The 16,443-nt window shown below is 50.1% G+C and overlaps 1 protein-coding gene across 1 annotated transcript in view; it reads right to left on the bottom strand.

Moving 5' to 3' along the window:
* Positions 1 to 16,443, bottom strand: part of L3mbtl4 (l(3)mbt-like 4 (Drosophila)) — a 240,963-nt gene that overhangs the window by 15,305 nt on the left and 209,215 nt on the right. The window contains 1 exon segment of the mRNA XM_013518523.1: positions 5,042 to 5,052. Coding sequence (XP_013373977.1) covers positions 5,042 to 5,052 — 11 coding nt within the window.

Genomic DNA, 16,443 nt, shown 5'->3' with positions numbered 1-16,443 from the left:
AACAATGAGCCAAAGGAGACACCGGGGCACAACACATGGAAGGAGAGCTCAACCTTGGATACCTCGTGGCATTGGATACTGCGTGCAGAAAGGAAAAGATAAGTGCGAAGCAGGTTCTGTCCTGTGTGCAGATTCTGGCAAGAAAGATCATAGTTACAACGGTAGCTACTGCTCTAAACTCAGTACACAAACCCCTTGAGGCCAGGATTAATGTTTTTGTCTCATTTTTTGGAGACAGGGTCTTGCTATGTAGTGCATGCTGGCCTTGTACTCAATGTGTGGCCCAGGCAAGCCTTGAACTCATGGTAATCCTCCTGTCTCAACCTCCCCAGTGCTGGGATTACAGGTGTGGCACCATGTCTGGGTAGGATAAATGTTTTATAAAGGGAAATTGCACAACTATAAATTAATATAAGATTAACTTTCCAATAGTAAAAAAAGAGGGACTGAATTTTGTGGCTATTCACCGTGACTGTTTTGCCTTCATCTTGTTTTACCAGGTAGGTCTCCTGCCACAGCGGGTGCTCTTAGGGTGGGTCCTCAGGCCCCACTGAGCAAATGCCTGGATGAGCTTTCCTCGAGGGCAACGTGGGATGAGAAAGAAGAGCTGGGTCAACATCGATGGCTTAGTCTTGAGCCTGGTGCCCTCCATTCACAGTGGAGTAACTTTGAGTGAGACTCTGAACCCCTAAGCACTAAGGCTTTTCAGCTCTGAAGTGGGGCAGCAGTGTGACGCCTCACTGAGTCGCTGTGATTAGCGCAGTGCCTCACACGTGCTGGTACGTGGTGAGTTTCCAGCACGACAGCCCTCCTTCACTGCTGTACACTGCCGTGGCTCTCAAGGTTGCAGGGCAATGTGGGGCCCACAAATCTCCAAAGTCCACCTGGTCGGACGTCCCCAAAGCCTACGAGAGCTGAGATCCAGTGTGAGATTCAGGATCCTGAGGGCCATTTCAAATTCATGCCCACGTGGCCCTGGCATGGCCAAGCAGCAGTCACCAAAGTCCTTTGCAGGAGTCCAGGTGGACAGAAGTCAGAGTGGCATCCTGTGGCTGCTGCCCACAGGGTGGAACCCCAGCTCCCCCAGCCATCGTGAGTGACAGCCTCGTGGTGCTGCTAAAACACAGCGGGCCTGGCAGCCTGGAGGCTGCGTGACTCCATAGACTTTTAAAATTGGAGTGATTTGCATCATTCTAAATTCTGTGCATAAAATTAGGCTGTTGGGAATATTCACTTCAAATTTGCATACATTTTTATAAGAAGCGAATACACTGATTTTAACTTTTTCCCAAGCCCTGAAAGCCCACGCTGTAACGGATACTCATGACATAGCTGTTAATAATGGGAGAATGGATGCAGGGGACGAACGGAGGTGCGCACAGCCAGGGCTGGGTATTGCTGCTTCGGTCAGTGAGGGCTCAAGGATGGGAGAGCGGTCCCCGGAGATTGTCATGGAGCGAAAACCCGGATTGCCTGGTGTCTTACCGTGCCTCTGCTAAGTCTAACTACCATTGTCTGTGGCACTCAGGGACACGACACAGTGCGGGCCACAGCCTGGGATGGCCTGGGTGTGTAAGGATGCTCTGTAGTGTCTACACAATGACAAAGGCACCCATCGTCATGAGCCATGCACGGCTGTCCTGTCCTCGGCAAACTGAGAGGATCAGATCAGTCTTCAGGGACCCTGAGGTGACAAGGGCTGCAGGTGTGAGAGGGATGCTTACCAGGGAGAGTACAGGGAGGCCAGGGCGCACCTCCTCTATGAGGTCGGGGATCCTGGCTCTGTCTCCCACCAGGGTTCCAGGCCACTTCCCAACACACAGCCTCCCTGCCGCTGTGACTCCTCCCGGCTCCCAGGAAAGCCAGCCAGGGAAAGCTGCCTGCAGAAGGGGAGGCAGCCTGGTGTGGTGGCACATGCCTATTATCCCAGCACTCAGGAGGCTGAGGCAGGAGAATTGCTGTGAGTTCGAGATCAGTCTGGGCTACAAAGTGAGCTCAAGGCCAGCCTGAACTGCATAGTGAGACCCTGTCTCAAGAAGACAAAAAAAAAAAAAAGCGGAGGCAATAACGTTCCAGTTTGTCAGGATGTCCTCACACCGGAGAGTGGAAGGCAGGAGGGAGCTGCCGTGGCCTCTAAAGCAATAGCTAAAGCTGCCCCCACACTCAGGACCCCGAGCCCTGCCAGAAAACAAGAGGCTAACATGTGTCACCTCCATGATTTCCACTTGCAGAACTATTTGGTTGAAAGAATTTTGGCTACAATTTTTCTAGCACTGGGTATTTTTTTGGTGGTGGTGGGATTTAGGGCCTTAAAAATATAATGATGTGTTTAATGATTCCACCAAGTTGCTTACAGCTTGCGAGCACTCCCAAGTTTCTGTGACCCAAGTGTCCAGCTCTGTGGCCCCAGCAAGACACAGGAAGACATTCCTCCTTGGGCTGCTCCTGAAGCAGCGCTCCATCTCCAGGGACCCTGAGGTGACAGATGACACCTGGAGGAGACAGAAACCTCAGAAACAATTGGAGGCCCTGCCAGGCCCCCAGTCCTCCTGATCCAGCCGGCTGTGGGTGGGGAGGGACTCAGGGGCTGTGACTTTGCCCCAGCATCATCTGCTTCCTAATGCTTCAGATTGTTTAAAGCCATATTTTACATCTAAAGGATTTTAATTCATCTGAAAATAACAGGAAAGTAGGTCCCTGATGTCGTCTCTGCCCCCTCACTGGTCCTACTTACTTCTGCACTACCCCCACAACAGAAAAAAATCCTTTACAGAAATGTTCTTCAAAACTGCAGCAATTTCTTCACAAAAGCCTCAAAAATCAAAATGGAAATGAGTCCCAAGTGTTATTTTTCATGCACTGAAAATGCAGACCCACTCCATGAGAGACCTCTTCCGTGAGAGCAGGAGCAACTCCACCCTGTTCTCTGCTCCAGAAAAGAGGAAATAAGAGGCTCTGGCTCTGAAATTCAGGGATGTGGTTCCTCACTCACCGCATGACCGTGACAGTTGCCGACCCATTCCGTGGTCCCTTGCATGGGCTGAGGGGTCCCTCTGTCCCAGTGACACGGCTGCTGTGGTGACTGCCGCTGGGCAAGTTCAGAAACGTTCAGAAGTGGCTTCTGCTGGGGGTCGGTGCTGTCCTCCCTCAGCTGTGTTCACACCTGTGTGACCCACGTGCCTGGAGCCATCCTTTCGTTGTCACATGCCCCCTGGAGGTGGAGGCTTTGGAGCCCCCTCCAGCCCTCCTCTTTCTCATCTCTTTGTCATTTCTGTTCCCCCCAAACCAACTGCAAATCAGACCTAGGACTCCCAAGCTCCAGCTGCTTGCCTGGCACAGAGGTGAAGCTCAGTATCTGCCAGGTGGAAGATTGACTGACTTCATGCGTCAGGAAAGCAGGAACTTCTCAGATTCACTGCAACAATAAAGTGCAACAATCAAGTGTCTTTCAGAACTAGATTAGGAACCGTTCAGATTTAGAGCCACTTTCTCTGCGTGTCACCTATCACCCCCAAGCCCTATAGGAGTCTGTGCAATCTGGCTGCACTCCCTCCTGGAGTCGGTGATGGCAGGGAAGAAATTAGGGAGCTAGAGCTTTGGCAGCTTCCGGTCCCCACCGCCATCTTCCCAGCATCCTTCCCCAGCTGGGCTGTCGGCTCAGCTCCTCTGGGCTCACCCATCACTCTCCTTCACTCTGGGTCTCTCTCCTCAGGCCTGCTGCCTCCTCTGCATGGTGGCCTCTCCTCACCGCAGGCCAGAGCTCGCCTGCGCCATCTTTCCCACAGGAAATCGATCTCTGAGTGGCCTCTCCTCAGTTTACTCAGAAGTAAGGAACTGCACCCAGACCCTGGCCAGGGCCGAGTCCTCTGTTTTTCCCTGGCTATCTATCACTTTTCTTCGGTTCCTGAGGAAGTTGAGCTATCTTCACATCTTTTTCAGGATCAGCCACCATGCCTGGCAGGGGTGTGAGACATAGTCTTCCCAGTCTCTCTTGCCTGGCTGCCTCCGCAAGGCTCCTTCTAAGGGACTTACTGACCGCCACAGCTGAATCCTGCGAACCCCGTCACCCAGTCAGCTCTCCACTTCCTAGAGCAGGGAGCTGTGGCCAAGACTTAGGAGGGACTTGGCCATAGGGCAGTCTCCTTTCCTTCCTTTGATCCTATTTTAGCAAAAGGTCCTGATCACAGGAAATTGTCCTAGGGTTCTAGATCCAGAGGCCTGGTGTCCAGTCCACTCTTTGGCCTCATCCCTTGCTGCACCCCGGCAGGACAGTGAGGTGGTGACTCACACGCAGGTAAATAAAGGGCAGTCATTTCTGATCCATCCCCAAGCCCTGTGCGTGGCACAGAGCTGGCACATGGTGTCTCTGAGTACAGGTGCTTCATACCTGAAGAGACTATCGGGCCATCTGAGGAATTCTGCAGGAGAGACAAATAACACCGCGGCAAATGCTCTGTGGTCTGTGCCAGGAAAACAGTGTGTTTCCATCTTGCGTTCTCTCATTTGGCAGGGACGCTCACCACTGAAAAGGCTGGGGACTGTTTATTGCATGAAATCTGACTCACTCCCCCATTAGATATTTGAGAAGCAGATAGCCCTTGGTTTCATTTTTTAAAAATGCAGAGAAGTTCACGTTTGCTTTTGATATGTTAGTCAGCCAATAAAAGACTCCAGTGCTACATGTTTTCTGATTGCTGAAGGGTGACCTTTCAGTTTCATATCTGCTTCACACAGCTTGAGACATTATTAATTAGCTGTTTTGATTGAATGCTGCAATCCAACCACCCAGTGAGTATTTCTGTATCCTTTGCAAGACCAGCCTCCTCTGTTGTGAAGCTGAAGCTAGAACCGAATGAATGTATCTTCAACTTACTGGAGAACCAGAGACACAGGTCTTCTCTGAGTAGACACCTCCCTGCTGGGCTCCTGCCCACTCTGCCCCATACAGGCAGCAGAAGGAAGAACATGTGCCACGCGTCTGGCACTCTTATGTCTCATAAGTCTGCAAGGACTGCACTTTAAAGCTCTCTGAGCAAGAGACAAAAGACAGCACTGCAACATGGAGCGGTGGCTTCAGTGCACTCTACCCTTGGGGTGGATGGTAGTGCCTGATTAAAAGAAGCAGACAACTCTGGAAGTACAGGTTACCCCAAGTGCCCGGAGCCAAAAGTTGTTCAGATTTTTTCAGAATCTGGAGTGTCTGCATATGCATACTGAGATAACTCGGGCATTATTATGGTTTAGATCTAGATGTCCCCCAAGAGCCTCATGCACTCCTAGGCAGGGCTTTTGGAAGGTGACTTGGTCACAAGGCTCAGAGCTGACTTATTGTTAGTAGGTGGGGTTTGGTTGGAAGAGGTGGGTTACTGAGGGTGTGGCCTGGAAGGGTTCATCTCCCTCCCAGCCTCCTCCCTTCTCTCTCTGCTTCCTGCCCACCATGGCATGAGTAGTCCTCCTCCGCCAGGCCCCTCTGCCATGCTGTCCTACCCTGGAGCCAGCTGATCCTGGACTGAGAGTTGAGCCAAAATGAACTTCTCCCTTAGGCTGTGGGCTGAGGTATTGTGTCTCAGCAATGGGAAAGTGACTAACATGGATCCACATCTAAACACTGAATCCACTGATGTTTCATAGACACTTTCTCCACACAGCCCAAGGTGATTCTGTTTAATATTTTAGGTAACTCTGTGCATGTCAAGGTTTCCACTTGTGACATTATGTGGACACTCAGAAAGTTCCAGACTTTATGTCAATTTGGATTTGGGGTTTTTGGGTTGGGTGTTATCAACCTACAGGCTCTCTTAGTTCAGTGCAGGGGAGACACACCTGTGCCTGGCGATGCACACCAAAGACAATGCACACCAAAGCCACACAAGTCTCACCACCTGGCCCATCTCTCAGCCCCTGACAGATGGGCAGGAATGAAGGAAGGCAGGAGGCCATATTGCATCTGGTTTTGCAAACTCCACCCCCCAAGTAACACCTGCATACAAGTATCAAGCCTGTCCACTGACAACTGATGGGACAGGCATAAATTGTGGGGAGGGGACAGAAGGTGTCCCGCTGGAATGACAAGAACTCTGAAATTCTCACTGTGTCTATACCATGAGGATACCTCCTTTTCTCCTCCTTCTCTTCCTCCTTTGCTCTTCCTTCTCCTCCTCCTCCTCCTTCCTCAGCCTCCCAGAGTGCTGGGGTTACAAGTGTGCACCACCCCACCCACCCAGCTTCTGCTTCTGTTCTCCTTTTTCTGTTCAGAACCACCAGTGACCTGTTTGAGCAGGGGTCTACTATGCTCTTGTGGCTCAGAGACTCCCAAGGGAAAGATGTCTGAGGTCCCACATAACCTCAAGGCCTCATGCTGAAGCCTGGCTAGCTCAGGGCAGGGCACTGTTGCATTGTCCAGACCATGCAGCCAGAGCAAAAGGGACTGGAGCCAGGGGATGGAGTAGGTAGCTATGTGGCTGCAGACAGATACTCCCTGTGGGGCTTCTGCTGCTTCTTCTTCACTGCTTGTGAGCCTCTATCTCAAGGGCAGCAGCAGTGGTAACACTTGCTCCTAGAAAGATGCAGTGCCCATTGTTAAGAGGAAACTCTCTCCTTTGGCATCATGTGGCACCTGCGTCTCCAGACAGGTCCTTGCAAGGACTGTCACTTCTGTCTCAGACCAGTGTGCTCTGATGTTCCTGGGGACCCTGCTTGCAGCAGTGCAGAGCTGCAGATGACAGAGAGGACAGTGCTCTGCCTGCCTGGCAGGAGGTTAAATACAGGGGCCTCCCAGCCCAGGGCCCCCCAGGTGCCATGCTTGCTGCTCTGGGGACCAGGGGTCCCACTCACTCTTTCTGTCCATTTCTGGCAGCAGGCTCAGCGCAGATGCTCAGGCCAGCATGGTGCCAAGGGCTCTCCTCACAGAAGCACTGACGTTCACAGACAGGAGAGGAACCAGCTTGGGCCAGGGGCTCCCTGGGGCACAAGTGTCTCCTCCACATGTCCTGCATTCAAGGGCACGTGTTGTCACAGGCTCAGGTGCTTTGCCTGCCTGCAGAAGCTCTTGCCATCTGAAAGTAGCTCTCAGCACAGACACATCTAGCACAGAGCATGCCAGGTTCCCCTACATGAGTTAAAACTCAGCAGGTGAATATCACCTTGTGATACCTCCTCCTGCCCCTTCCCATGACTTATACCTGTCCTTCCACCTCCTCATGATTTATGCCTGTCCCGTCCCTTGTCAGCATGGGTTCAGCTGAATTGTGTGAACTTGATTAGCTCTGGCGTCCACCTGGGGGAACTGGTGGAGCACGTTGTTGGGTGTGCCTGGGTAGATCATAGAAGTGGGGCCTTGAAGTCTTGTTCCCTCACCACCTCCTCTCTGGAGCCATTCTCCTGCTCTGCTTTCCAGCCACCATGAACAGAGTGGTTTTGCTCTCCCATGGCCTTCCTCCATGACGTTTCTGGCTTGGATCCTGCTGACCGTGGATGGAACCCCCTGAAACTGTGAGCCAAATAAATCCCGCCTCCTGTCTGCTGTGTCTGGCGCTGTCCCGGCTTCTCGAAAGCTGACTGAAGCAGCTTCCTAACTTCTCTTCATTATTTCATGGCTGCAAACATGTTTTGCTTTTCATATTTCACTGTTGGGAAATTCAAAGAGAAAGTAATTTATGGGTTATTTCCCTCCTGTAGGAGTTGTACATGTTTCCAAAGCTTGCCCTGCTTTGTGGAGAAGCCAGACACAGCAGCACACAGGGTGGGCTTCTCCTCAAATGGCCCTTGTTCGGGTTGCTTTGCATTTTTCCCTGCTCATACGGAGACAGCAAGAGAGGCCAGGATCCCCGCAACTGCTACCCGGTAAGGCCCCTCCACACAGCAGTCTCCACCCCTTCTCTGCTCCTTGGTTTCTCAGCAGCCTGCCTTGGTTGCTTGCCAGGTTTCCCTTTGTGCACACGGATCCAACTGTGAGGCCCTACATGTGTTGCCCTGAGCCGTCCTCCCATCTCCTATCCCTTTGCTGTCCTCTGGGCTTCTTGGCCTGGTCTCACCTTCTGCTAATTAAAAAGGGCACCATGGGCTATGAAGATTAGAAAATTTGGAGAGGTGTGGTGGCCCGTGTCTATAATCCCAGCATTGTCAGAGGCTGAGGCAAAAGGATTTCGAGCTCTAGCCCAGCCTGGACAGCTAAGTAACTTAGCGCCTACCTGAACAAATTTTATAAAACAGTAGGGGCTTGGGACATCACTCAGTTCTAAGGCCCTAGCTTCAGTTTCCAGTAACACACACACACACACACACACACACACACACACACAGATTAGAAATTTACGAATAGAGCGGAAAATAAAATTAAGGCTAGTTTTCATCCTCTTTTAGGAAAAGAAGAACTAGTGCTGTCTTTTACAGACTGTAGTCTTCAGAAATTTTAGAATTATTTTTAAAAAACATTAAATTATACCACTTTTTTTTTTTTTGGTTTTTCTCCGGTACCGGGAACCGAACTCACGACCTTGCGCTTGCCAGGCAGGCGCTTTTGCCGCTGAGCTAAATCCCCAGCCCCAAATTATACCACTTTTAAAGAAAACCAACTTGCCCTGGAGCTGGATGAAATATGCAGAAGGCTTCAGACTCTTCCTTCCCTGGTTCAGGTCTTGCAGAAACTCAGTTCCAAGCCATGCAGAAGCTGTTCTTTCTTAAAACAAATGCCGCCCAATGCCAATATGCAGAAGATATATTTGACCTCTAATTTATCAGTGTGTAAGGGAACTGGATGTTTTTAATGTTCTCACTGTGTGTGTGTGTGTGTGCACATGTGTGTGTGTTGGATAAAAGAAAATAAAATCCCCCAAATAGTCTAAATATTTAAATGGTGAGAAGAAGTACCTGGCACAAGGAGAAAGCTAACTAGAAAGCCAAGGGATAATGAGGCAAGAAGGGATTCGATTCTACACACTGCATTTCACCCTCCTTAGAAAGCAGAGGCCTGAGACGGAGACATCACCTGCCACTGTGGTGCCTTCCCTGAGGCTGCCCGTCCCTTGTATCCCAGCCCTGCCCCTTCCCCTGTGCCTTCTCTCATCCTGGGTAACATGGCCCGAACAAGCTGTGCTCTCCATTTAGCTGGTGGGGTTCTTTGTCCTGCAGAGCTGTCCCATGCCTGCTGTGCTGTGGACACAGCTAGAGATGGCTTCCTGATGACTGTGGGTGTGGGAGCCGGGAAATTCTGATTAGCACAAAGCAAGGTCTGTTGCATGGAATTTTCAGCCTTAAATTTGCACCCCATATGGAAGCAGAGGGCTAAGGGATCCACTCACAGCCGCGCAGAGGGCTGGGTCTCACCAGCTCCACCACATCCTGTGAAAGGGGGACATCCTGTGAAACATGCTCTTTGCAAATTTAAAGACAAACCAGGAGAAATTAAAGCACAGAAGAATTAAGTCTGTAACTGTATTGTATTTCCAGTGTAGGTTTCAGATGCTAATTCTACACATCCATGATACCTTATAAAAATGAGAGTTAACCTTATCTACATTTAGACAGAATGCAAGAGGGTGTATCTCAGCAATACATTTCTCACATGCATTTTTAAGAGGGATAGGAATGCATGAGACAAGAGAGGAAATCAATTTCTCCTGGATTTAAGAAACTGACTGCTGTTTCCTATTTACATGAATACAGCAAAAGATGAAGAACTTGAAAATCATATTTTATGATATTAGCAAGTTAACTACCAAGCAAGACATCTGAGTAACTACTGGAAACCTAGCATATCAGAAACTTAGGTAACAACCCAGGGACATTTGAAGAGGTGGGCCAAAAGCTCTATCCTTTCCAGCAGAAATGAAACCATTTTTGTGGTCTTTCACTTGCACACAGGGATGACAGGAGGAAAAGCTGATCAGCTGCCCAGGGAGCCTCCCGTCTCCTTACGACTGTTCCTTTGAGAAGGTGTTATAAGCAAAGGCCCCCGCTGATGAGAACGCCCCTCATACATGAAGTCACATGATGCTTGCGTCCAGACTCTCCCTACAACCCTGTTGCAAAGAACTGCATTCCAAATGGGTCCCTTTCTGCTGGACCACACTGAAGCAGCCATGTCACTAGTCCTGTCCCAGGGTCACCTGGCACACGGTGACTGATCACTGTTCCCGAAGCAGCCAGGGTGGTAGCTCCGACACTCAGACAATGTCCACACCCCTCCCTGAACTCCTCTCTCAAAGGCAAGCTGCTACTATTTGTGTGTTTGTGTGGGTGCATGGGGATTTCATCAAAAGCAGTGTTAGGAAATAAAAGAATGTTAATACCGTTAGTGCTGGCAGCAGGTAGACTCAGGTGTGCTGTCTCCACATGCTCAGACCCTGCCAGTTGCTGTGGGGAATATTTAGAAAATGCTCCTCAGAGCTTCCACGGGCGAGAGACAGCATCAGCACGAGGGTGAATAGCATCGGGATGAATGGAAGTGAGGGGTGATGTGTTGATAAATGAGAACCAGCAACTTTCCGAGGCAGGCAATACCTCCTGCTCCTCCATCTGTGGGAGTTTTTTGGGGGTAAAATTTCCCCTTACTTTCTGCCTTCCCACAGGTTGGTATTCCCATACTAAACACCCCTCATTCACAGAAAACATGAACTGTGCTGAGTCATATTCTAGCCTGGACCATCTGACATGTTTTAAAAGGCCATGTAAATTTGTTAGGGCACATGAGCGCATTCTTTGGGGGATTGGAAGTGTACGTAATTGGGGCCACATGTCGCACCACAGCCCTGCTGAATCCTAGCATGGAGCGCCCACTTATGTTAGAAAGCTCTCCACTGGAAAATTACAGTTGCAAGTTTTATACACTGCAGAAAAAGCAAGTTCCCTTTCATGGCTTCTTGGTTTTTTGGTGGTTTCCACTCTGTTATTCAACTTGGAAGATGATGACAGAAGAATATAAAACCAAAGAAAGTGGTAATCACGCTTGATGATGTAATTAACAATGCAAGAGCATCTTTGTGTGGCTATATTTTTGGTAGGATAAAGACCTTTCAGACATTTTAAGGGCAACTCCATTTCAGATTTTATAGAGAGAAACAGTCTGTCTTCTTCATCTTTAATATATTAGTCCAGCAAAGGTAGCTGTGGCTGCTTCTGTTCCCATTTCATTCTTGGCGAAAAAATTAAGTGCTGTGCTAGAATCATTTGCATTCAGGGTGAGTCTGAACCTAGTTTCTAAATTATTCCTGGACTTTGGCTTTCTTGAATCATAGCTAATGTTCTAGGTGTCAGTTATTGGCCAGAAGCATGCTGGCCCATTTTAGATAGGGAAATGAAACCCACTGTGTGGGTCTCCAACTGCCCTTCTCTAACCATCAGGAAAGCATCATTCTCAGCTCTGCCATCTTCCCAGGAGCTCCGGAGAGCAGCACTGGAAGGAGAGACGGGTTAATGACAGTGTGTACCTGCTGGTTGAAACTTGGCAGCCTATTTAGAAAGTGCTCTGAAATTTAAGCCAAAAGCTCTTACTTGCTCAAAGCTCAAATGAGAGCACTAGGCTTAGGGGCAGGACACAGAAGAGACGAGAAGCTGGGGAGAGGCTCCCATGGCTGGAAGCAAAGGTGACATGATGGCAGCCATGGAGGGAGGGAGCTGTGGGCAGCAGAGGGCAGGGCTTCGCCCAGGCTGACTCAGCGGCCAGAACCAAAATGGCGCCATGGTGAAGCGCCTGTTACGGGACAGGGTGAGGTGATCTGCTCAGGGGTCTCTGCCTTTGTCCGCCCAAGCTGAGCACCGCCCCCATGGCCCAGCTCTGAGGCAGTGCTCACCACAGGTTGGGTGCTGCTTTAAGCATTCTCAGGGAGGAAAAGTAGGCACAGAAAAGGGCTGGAATGTCCTAAGACATCTGCTTAAGGTGGCACAGTTAGGGCTCAGAAAAAGGCTGTGCGGCATTGGGGCTGAGCCCGTGACTGCTGGGCTGCACTGTCTTTTTCGGAGAACCAGAGGTTACCAAAGCAGTGGGGCCAACAGAGAGGCAAGAGTTGGTGGGGTGCTAAGAGGGGGGAAGGAGGTCCTTACCTGCCCCCGACGCAGGGGCAAAGTCTTTGGGGGTGTGTCTGGGCTGGAGAACTCGGGCAGAGGACCAAGGACAGAGAACAGAGCACAAGGCGGAGAAGCTGGGACTCTGAGCGTGTCTGCCTAGGAGCAGTGACCACAGTGCCAACTAGAGCTGCCTTGACCCCCGGTCTGTTCTCCACCTTCCCTTCAAGCAAGGGCACGGTGAGTACCAAAGGCAACCCCAGCGAATCCCTCCTCCTGCTGCCCAGGGGAAGCTGAGCCTACAAGGTGGCTCGGAGCTTCTAGGGACCCAGCTCACGGGGTGGCAGGGCCTTGCCTCAGTGCTGGGAAGGGCACAGCTCAGGGAAGGGCTTGCGGGCCCAGTTTGGGTCCCTTCCACCCTTCTGGACCTACCTTGGTGGGGTGTGCCTGGAAGTGAGAGGAGCGAAGGGAGGAGGGGGACAGGGCTCACCCTAAAAGGGGCATGTTTCTCCAAAGCAGCAATCAGTGTAAGAACGACCCAGTTCCTCTTCATCTTAATCTGGACCACACCCTCCGCCACTGCCCGGGGCGAGAACATAAGAGAAGCCTAACCTGGACCCTGGGAGGCAGCTGCATTTTAGTTTTCATTCTTACTTCCTGGGTCTATCTTTAGCATCCACTCCCACCGGCTACGCCTCACCATGGACCTTCGGCCCAACTCCTCTCTCTCCTTGCTCTTCAGCAGTGATTATAAGCAAAAGCGCTCCTAACCTTTTAGGAAGGCTCAGAAAATGGTACAGAAGTTACTAAAAGTAGGTGAGTGGAAAGATGAGAAAGAACTTGTGGAAAAGTTCTAAGCCAATGCATGATTTGAGGATTTAACAAAGTGAAATGGCAAACTAGGCCACTGAAATCTATTACCCCAACACGTTCTCTGGCAAGAGATTGTTCCCTGGATTTGCATTCAGTTTCATTTAATTTCCTGTAAAACAAACAAACAAACAAAAACAATTGCAGAAGAACTTTCTATTAGTTGTGAAGTTTATGTAGACCAAGAGTCGCTGCCTAGCCAATGCATGTTAAAATCAACAATTAAGTGTAATCATGTTAAAATATTAAAACTTTGTGAGCTACTAGAAATAATACAAGTTTTTGCAAAAGTCATTGCATGAATTAATCTGGTGCTTGTCAGAACCCTAACCAAGAAGATCTGCTGGAAATGGTAGAGATTTCTCTGGGCAACACACAGTGGACCATCAGCAGATCCTGGTTGGGGGTGGGGAGTTGGGCTTACATTAAGCTGCAGCAGTAGAGGAACTTTTCCTCTGATGACGTCCTCAGTGAATACCTCTGTGGCATAAACAGCCAAACCTCAACAGTCATAGCAATTACTCTAAAGTAATTAAAATACAAATGGAATTTTAGGCAGTGTGATAAAAGATAGTGTAATAAAAGCCATTCTATGATTGTGGGAGGAGCCTCATATAACAGAAGTACTTGCGGTAGCTTCCAAATTGTTGTTTTTAAAATAGACAATGTTAATTATATTTAGTCTAAGTCAACGCTTGAATTTAAGTCATTAAAAATTCTAGTTTTTATAAAGCACTTTTTATAAAGTATTTTAAAACAATCTTGCTTGAATACTCATTGGGTTAGCCAGCTCTTTTTCTACAGATAAGAAAAGTAAATGTTAGGCGTCTGGACAGAAATTATCAGACATCTTCGGTCTCCAGTGTCCACAGTGATGAAATTTCAGCATAAATCCTGTGGATATGTATGTATGTGCACCCATTTTTAAAAGTCACTTTCTTGCAGTTCAGAGATTTTGTAAGTAAGTAAGGGGTCAGGTCATCTTCTGTAGACATTTTAAGTCTGGCAGTGCCCAGGTTCATTAAATGAGAACTCCTGGCACAGCAGTTGTACCAGGTCCCTGTGCCCATGGCTGATAGTCCAGAGTTAGGTCCCCATTCCTCATCAACCCTGGTCTATTCCCTTCTCTCCTTGGGGCTCGCTTCTATGCAAAGGCCCTGAGGGTAAAGAGAAAGGGGTGAAGTCCGCTGAGTCCAACGCCGTTTGGCTCTGAGGACTTCCCAGTCCTGGCATGGGTTCCACGGAGCCAGCGGACCCTGTACTAGAGAAAGCCTGGTGGGACCTGTGGGTACAGGGCCACTCCAGCCCACAGCCATCAGGTGAGCAACAAACAAACAAACACACAGAAAAAAACCAAAATTCCAGGGTAGCTCAACGCTCAAGAGAAGCCAGAAATCTGCTTTTCATGAGAAAAACTCTTGGTTTTTAAATGCTCGCAGTAAATTGAATATGTACAAAAACTGCATAATAATAATCACATGTGTGGCCAAACACGCCAAGGAGCTATCTCCCTACCAGTATAGGTTGCTGAACATATGTTTACGTATGGCGATTAAGTATTTGCAGACTGCTACATAAGCAATGTCTGGAAAGAAACTACTTAGTTTTTAAAATAATGCAGACAAATCTATATTGGCTCATTTCTAATTTAGTGGTATTCTCCAGGCCCTGAGAGTGCAACGTAGACAGTATTGACAGGCCCTGTGGAAGAGTGGGCTGAATATTCTCTGCCAACCACTCCAGCTGTAGACACTGGGAAGCAAGCAGGCGAACATCATCCCCCCTGCTGGGCCCTGTGGGGAATCCTGTGCATCTGTGACGGTGGAGGGGCAGTGGAGGGAATCTGAGCCTCAAAGGCTCTCAAAAGCTCCCAGGTGGGGCCCTTTCCAGGTCACATGAGTCAGACGGACAGCTTTCTCTGGAGCACAGCGCCCAGTCCTTCACCCACGCCTGGCACTAGGCGGGGGCTCAGCAAGGGGCAGCTGAGGGCTGCAGGACCGTGTGGTCTGAGTCCTGCTGGGAGGCTCTATGGTGGGGGTGCAGACAGGCAAAGACAGGGTGTAGGGCCAAGTGGGGATGAAGACCCAACCAGCTTGGCTGGGGGTGGGAGAGGAGCTCATGGCCTCTGAGTGTCCCTCCTGCGGCACGGCCTCCGGCCCCACAATGTGTCACTCGGTGTCCTCTCCTGTGGCACTGTCAGGAAGTCCTTGTGTCCCAGTCCCCGTTCTTTCCCAGATGGAGTAAAGTTCCCCTTCCTGTTTGCCCATGAGGACGTGTGCTTCTACCACGGAAATTACTTTATTTTCCCTGAAACACACTGTTGTGGCTTTAGACCCAGAGAGAGCTGCGTTTTGATTCCAGCTATTCCGGTCCAGCTAACTGTGTGACCATGGCCTTACTCCCTCCTGTAAGGCCCACATTTCCTCCCTGTATAACACCATCTCACTAGGGGCAGAGCGGTGAGTTGGCTGGGGCTTGTTCTGATGGCAGCAGTAAACAGTGGACACGAAGAGTCAGCGGGACGTGTGTGTGAGAAGAGCAAGCACTGCTCTCTGTGCTAATGTCCTTGTCTGTCCCTCCTCTCTGGCCTGGGAGGGGCCTCAGTCCTCCTCGCTGCCCTGGTCCTGGCCATAGCAGGTCTCTGAGTTGTCACCTGAAGTTGACCCTGGCCACACTGCTCTCTCCTCTTGGAAGGCCCCACCCCAGCCTGGCCCAGTCCCAGGAGCTGAGATCAAAGGGCAAGTCCCCAACAGGGCCTGTATGACTCTGCAGCGTTTAGGATTCTGCCATTTGTGGCTCTTATCCCCACCTACTGAGTATGCCCTTTATGGTCTTCCTCACAAACCATACTTAAAATGATGTCTGCTTCTCTGTGTCCCCAGGACTGACCTCCTCACCCTTCACAGAGCTCCTGCACACCTAGGGGTGCAAAGAAACACACACTGAACAAATGAGTGGACCCATATGAGGGTCCGACTCAGTCCTCAAGGCACACGGAGCTTTGCTGCTAACAGCGAGCACGGCAGAATGCTTTGACGGCCTCTCTGAAAGTCCCACGAGTCACTCCACGCCTGTGTCTTCTGTATGCACTGGGGCTGCCTATGATATCAGCCTGTGAATCATCCTCACATTTATATTTTTCTAAAACTAGAGTGGGGAAAGGAGATGGTGAAAGAGGTAAAATATTGAAAATTTTTAAGAACATGAATCTAAAATAGCAAGGAATTACCTAGCCCACTGCTGAGCTGGAAAAATTCGGGTCACCTGAAAATGCTGACACTGTCAACACTTGGGCATCGGGAGCAGCATCTAACTGTGCAGGGGATGCACGTGCCGGTGCTCAGGGCAGCGCCACAGTGCATGCTGGGACTCCTCACGCCTCGCTGCCCTTCTCACTCTGGCTTCAGCCCCTGCTGCAGGGCCCCAGAGGTTAGACCTTCCCGACCCTGCACCCACTCAGCCGCTGCCATGCTGGTGCTTAGGACGGAGCAGCATTTTCAGTTCCTACCCCTGAGGAAGGCCCAGGGGAGAAGGCAGACTCCACTGTGAGAGCCACCAGGAATCCCTGAGCTC

Source organism: Chinchilla lanigera, unplaced genomic scaffold (genome assembly GCF_000276665.1).
Source record: "Chinchilla lanigera isolate Chin_1 unplaced genomic scaffold, ChiLan1.0 scaffold00001, whole genome shotgun sequence".
Lineage (NCBI taxonomy): Eukaryota > Metazoa > Chordata > Mammalia > Rodentia > Chinchillidae > Chinchilla > Chinchilla lanigera.
Note: the sequence above shows the minus strand (reverse complement) of the source record. Positions and strands in the feature narration are given on the sequence as shown.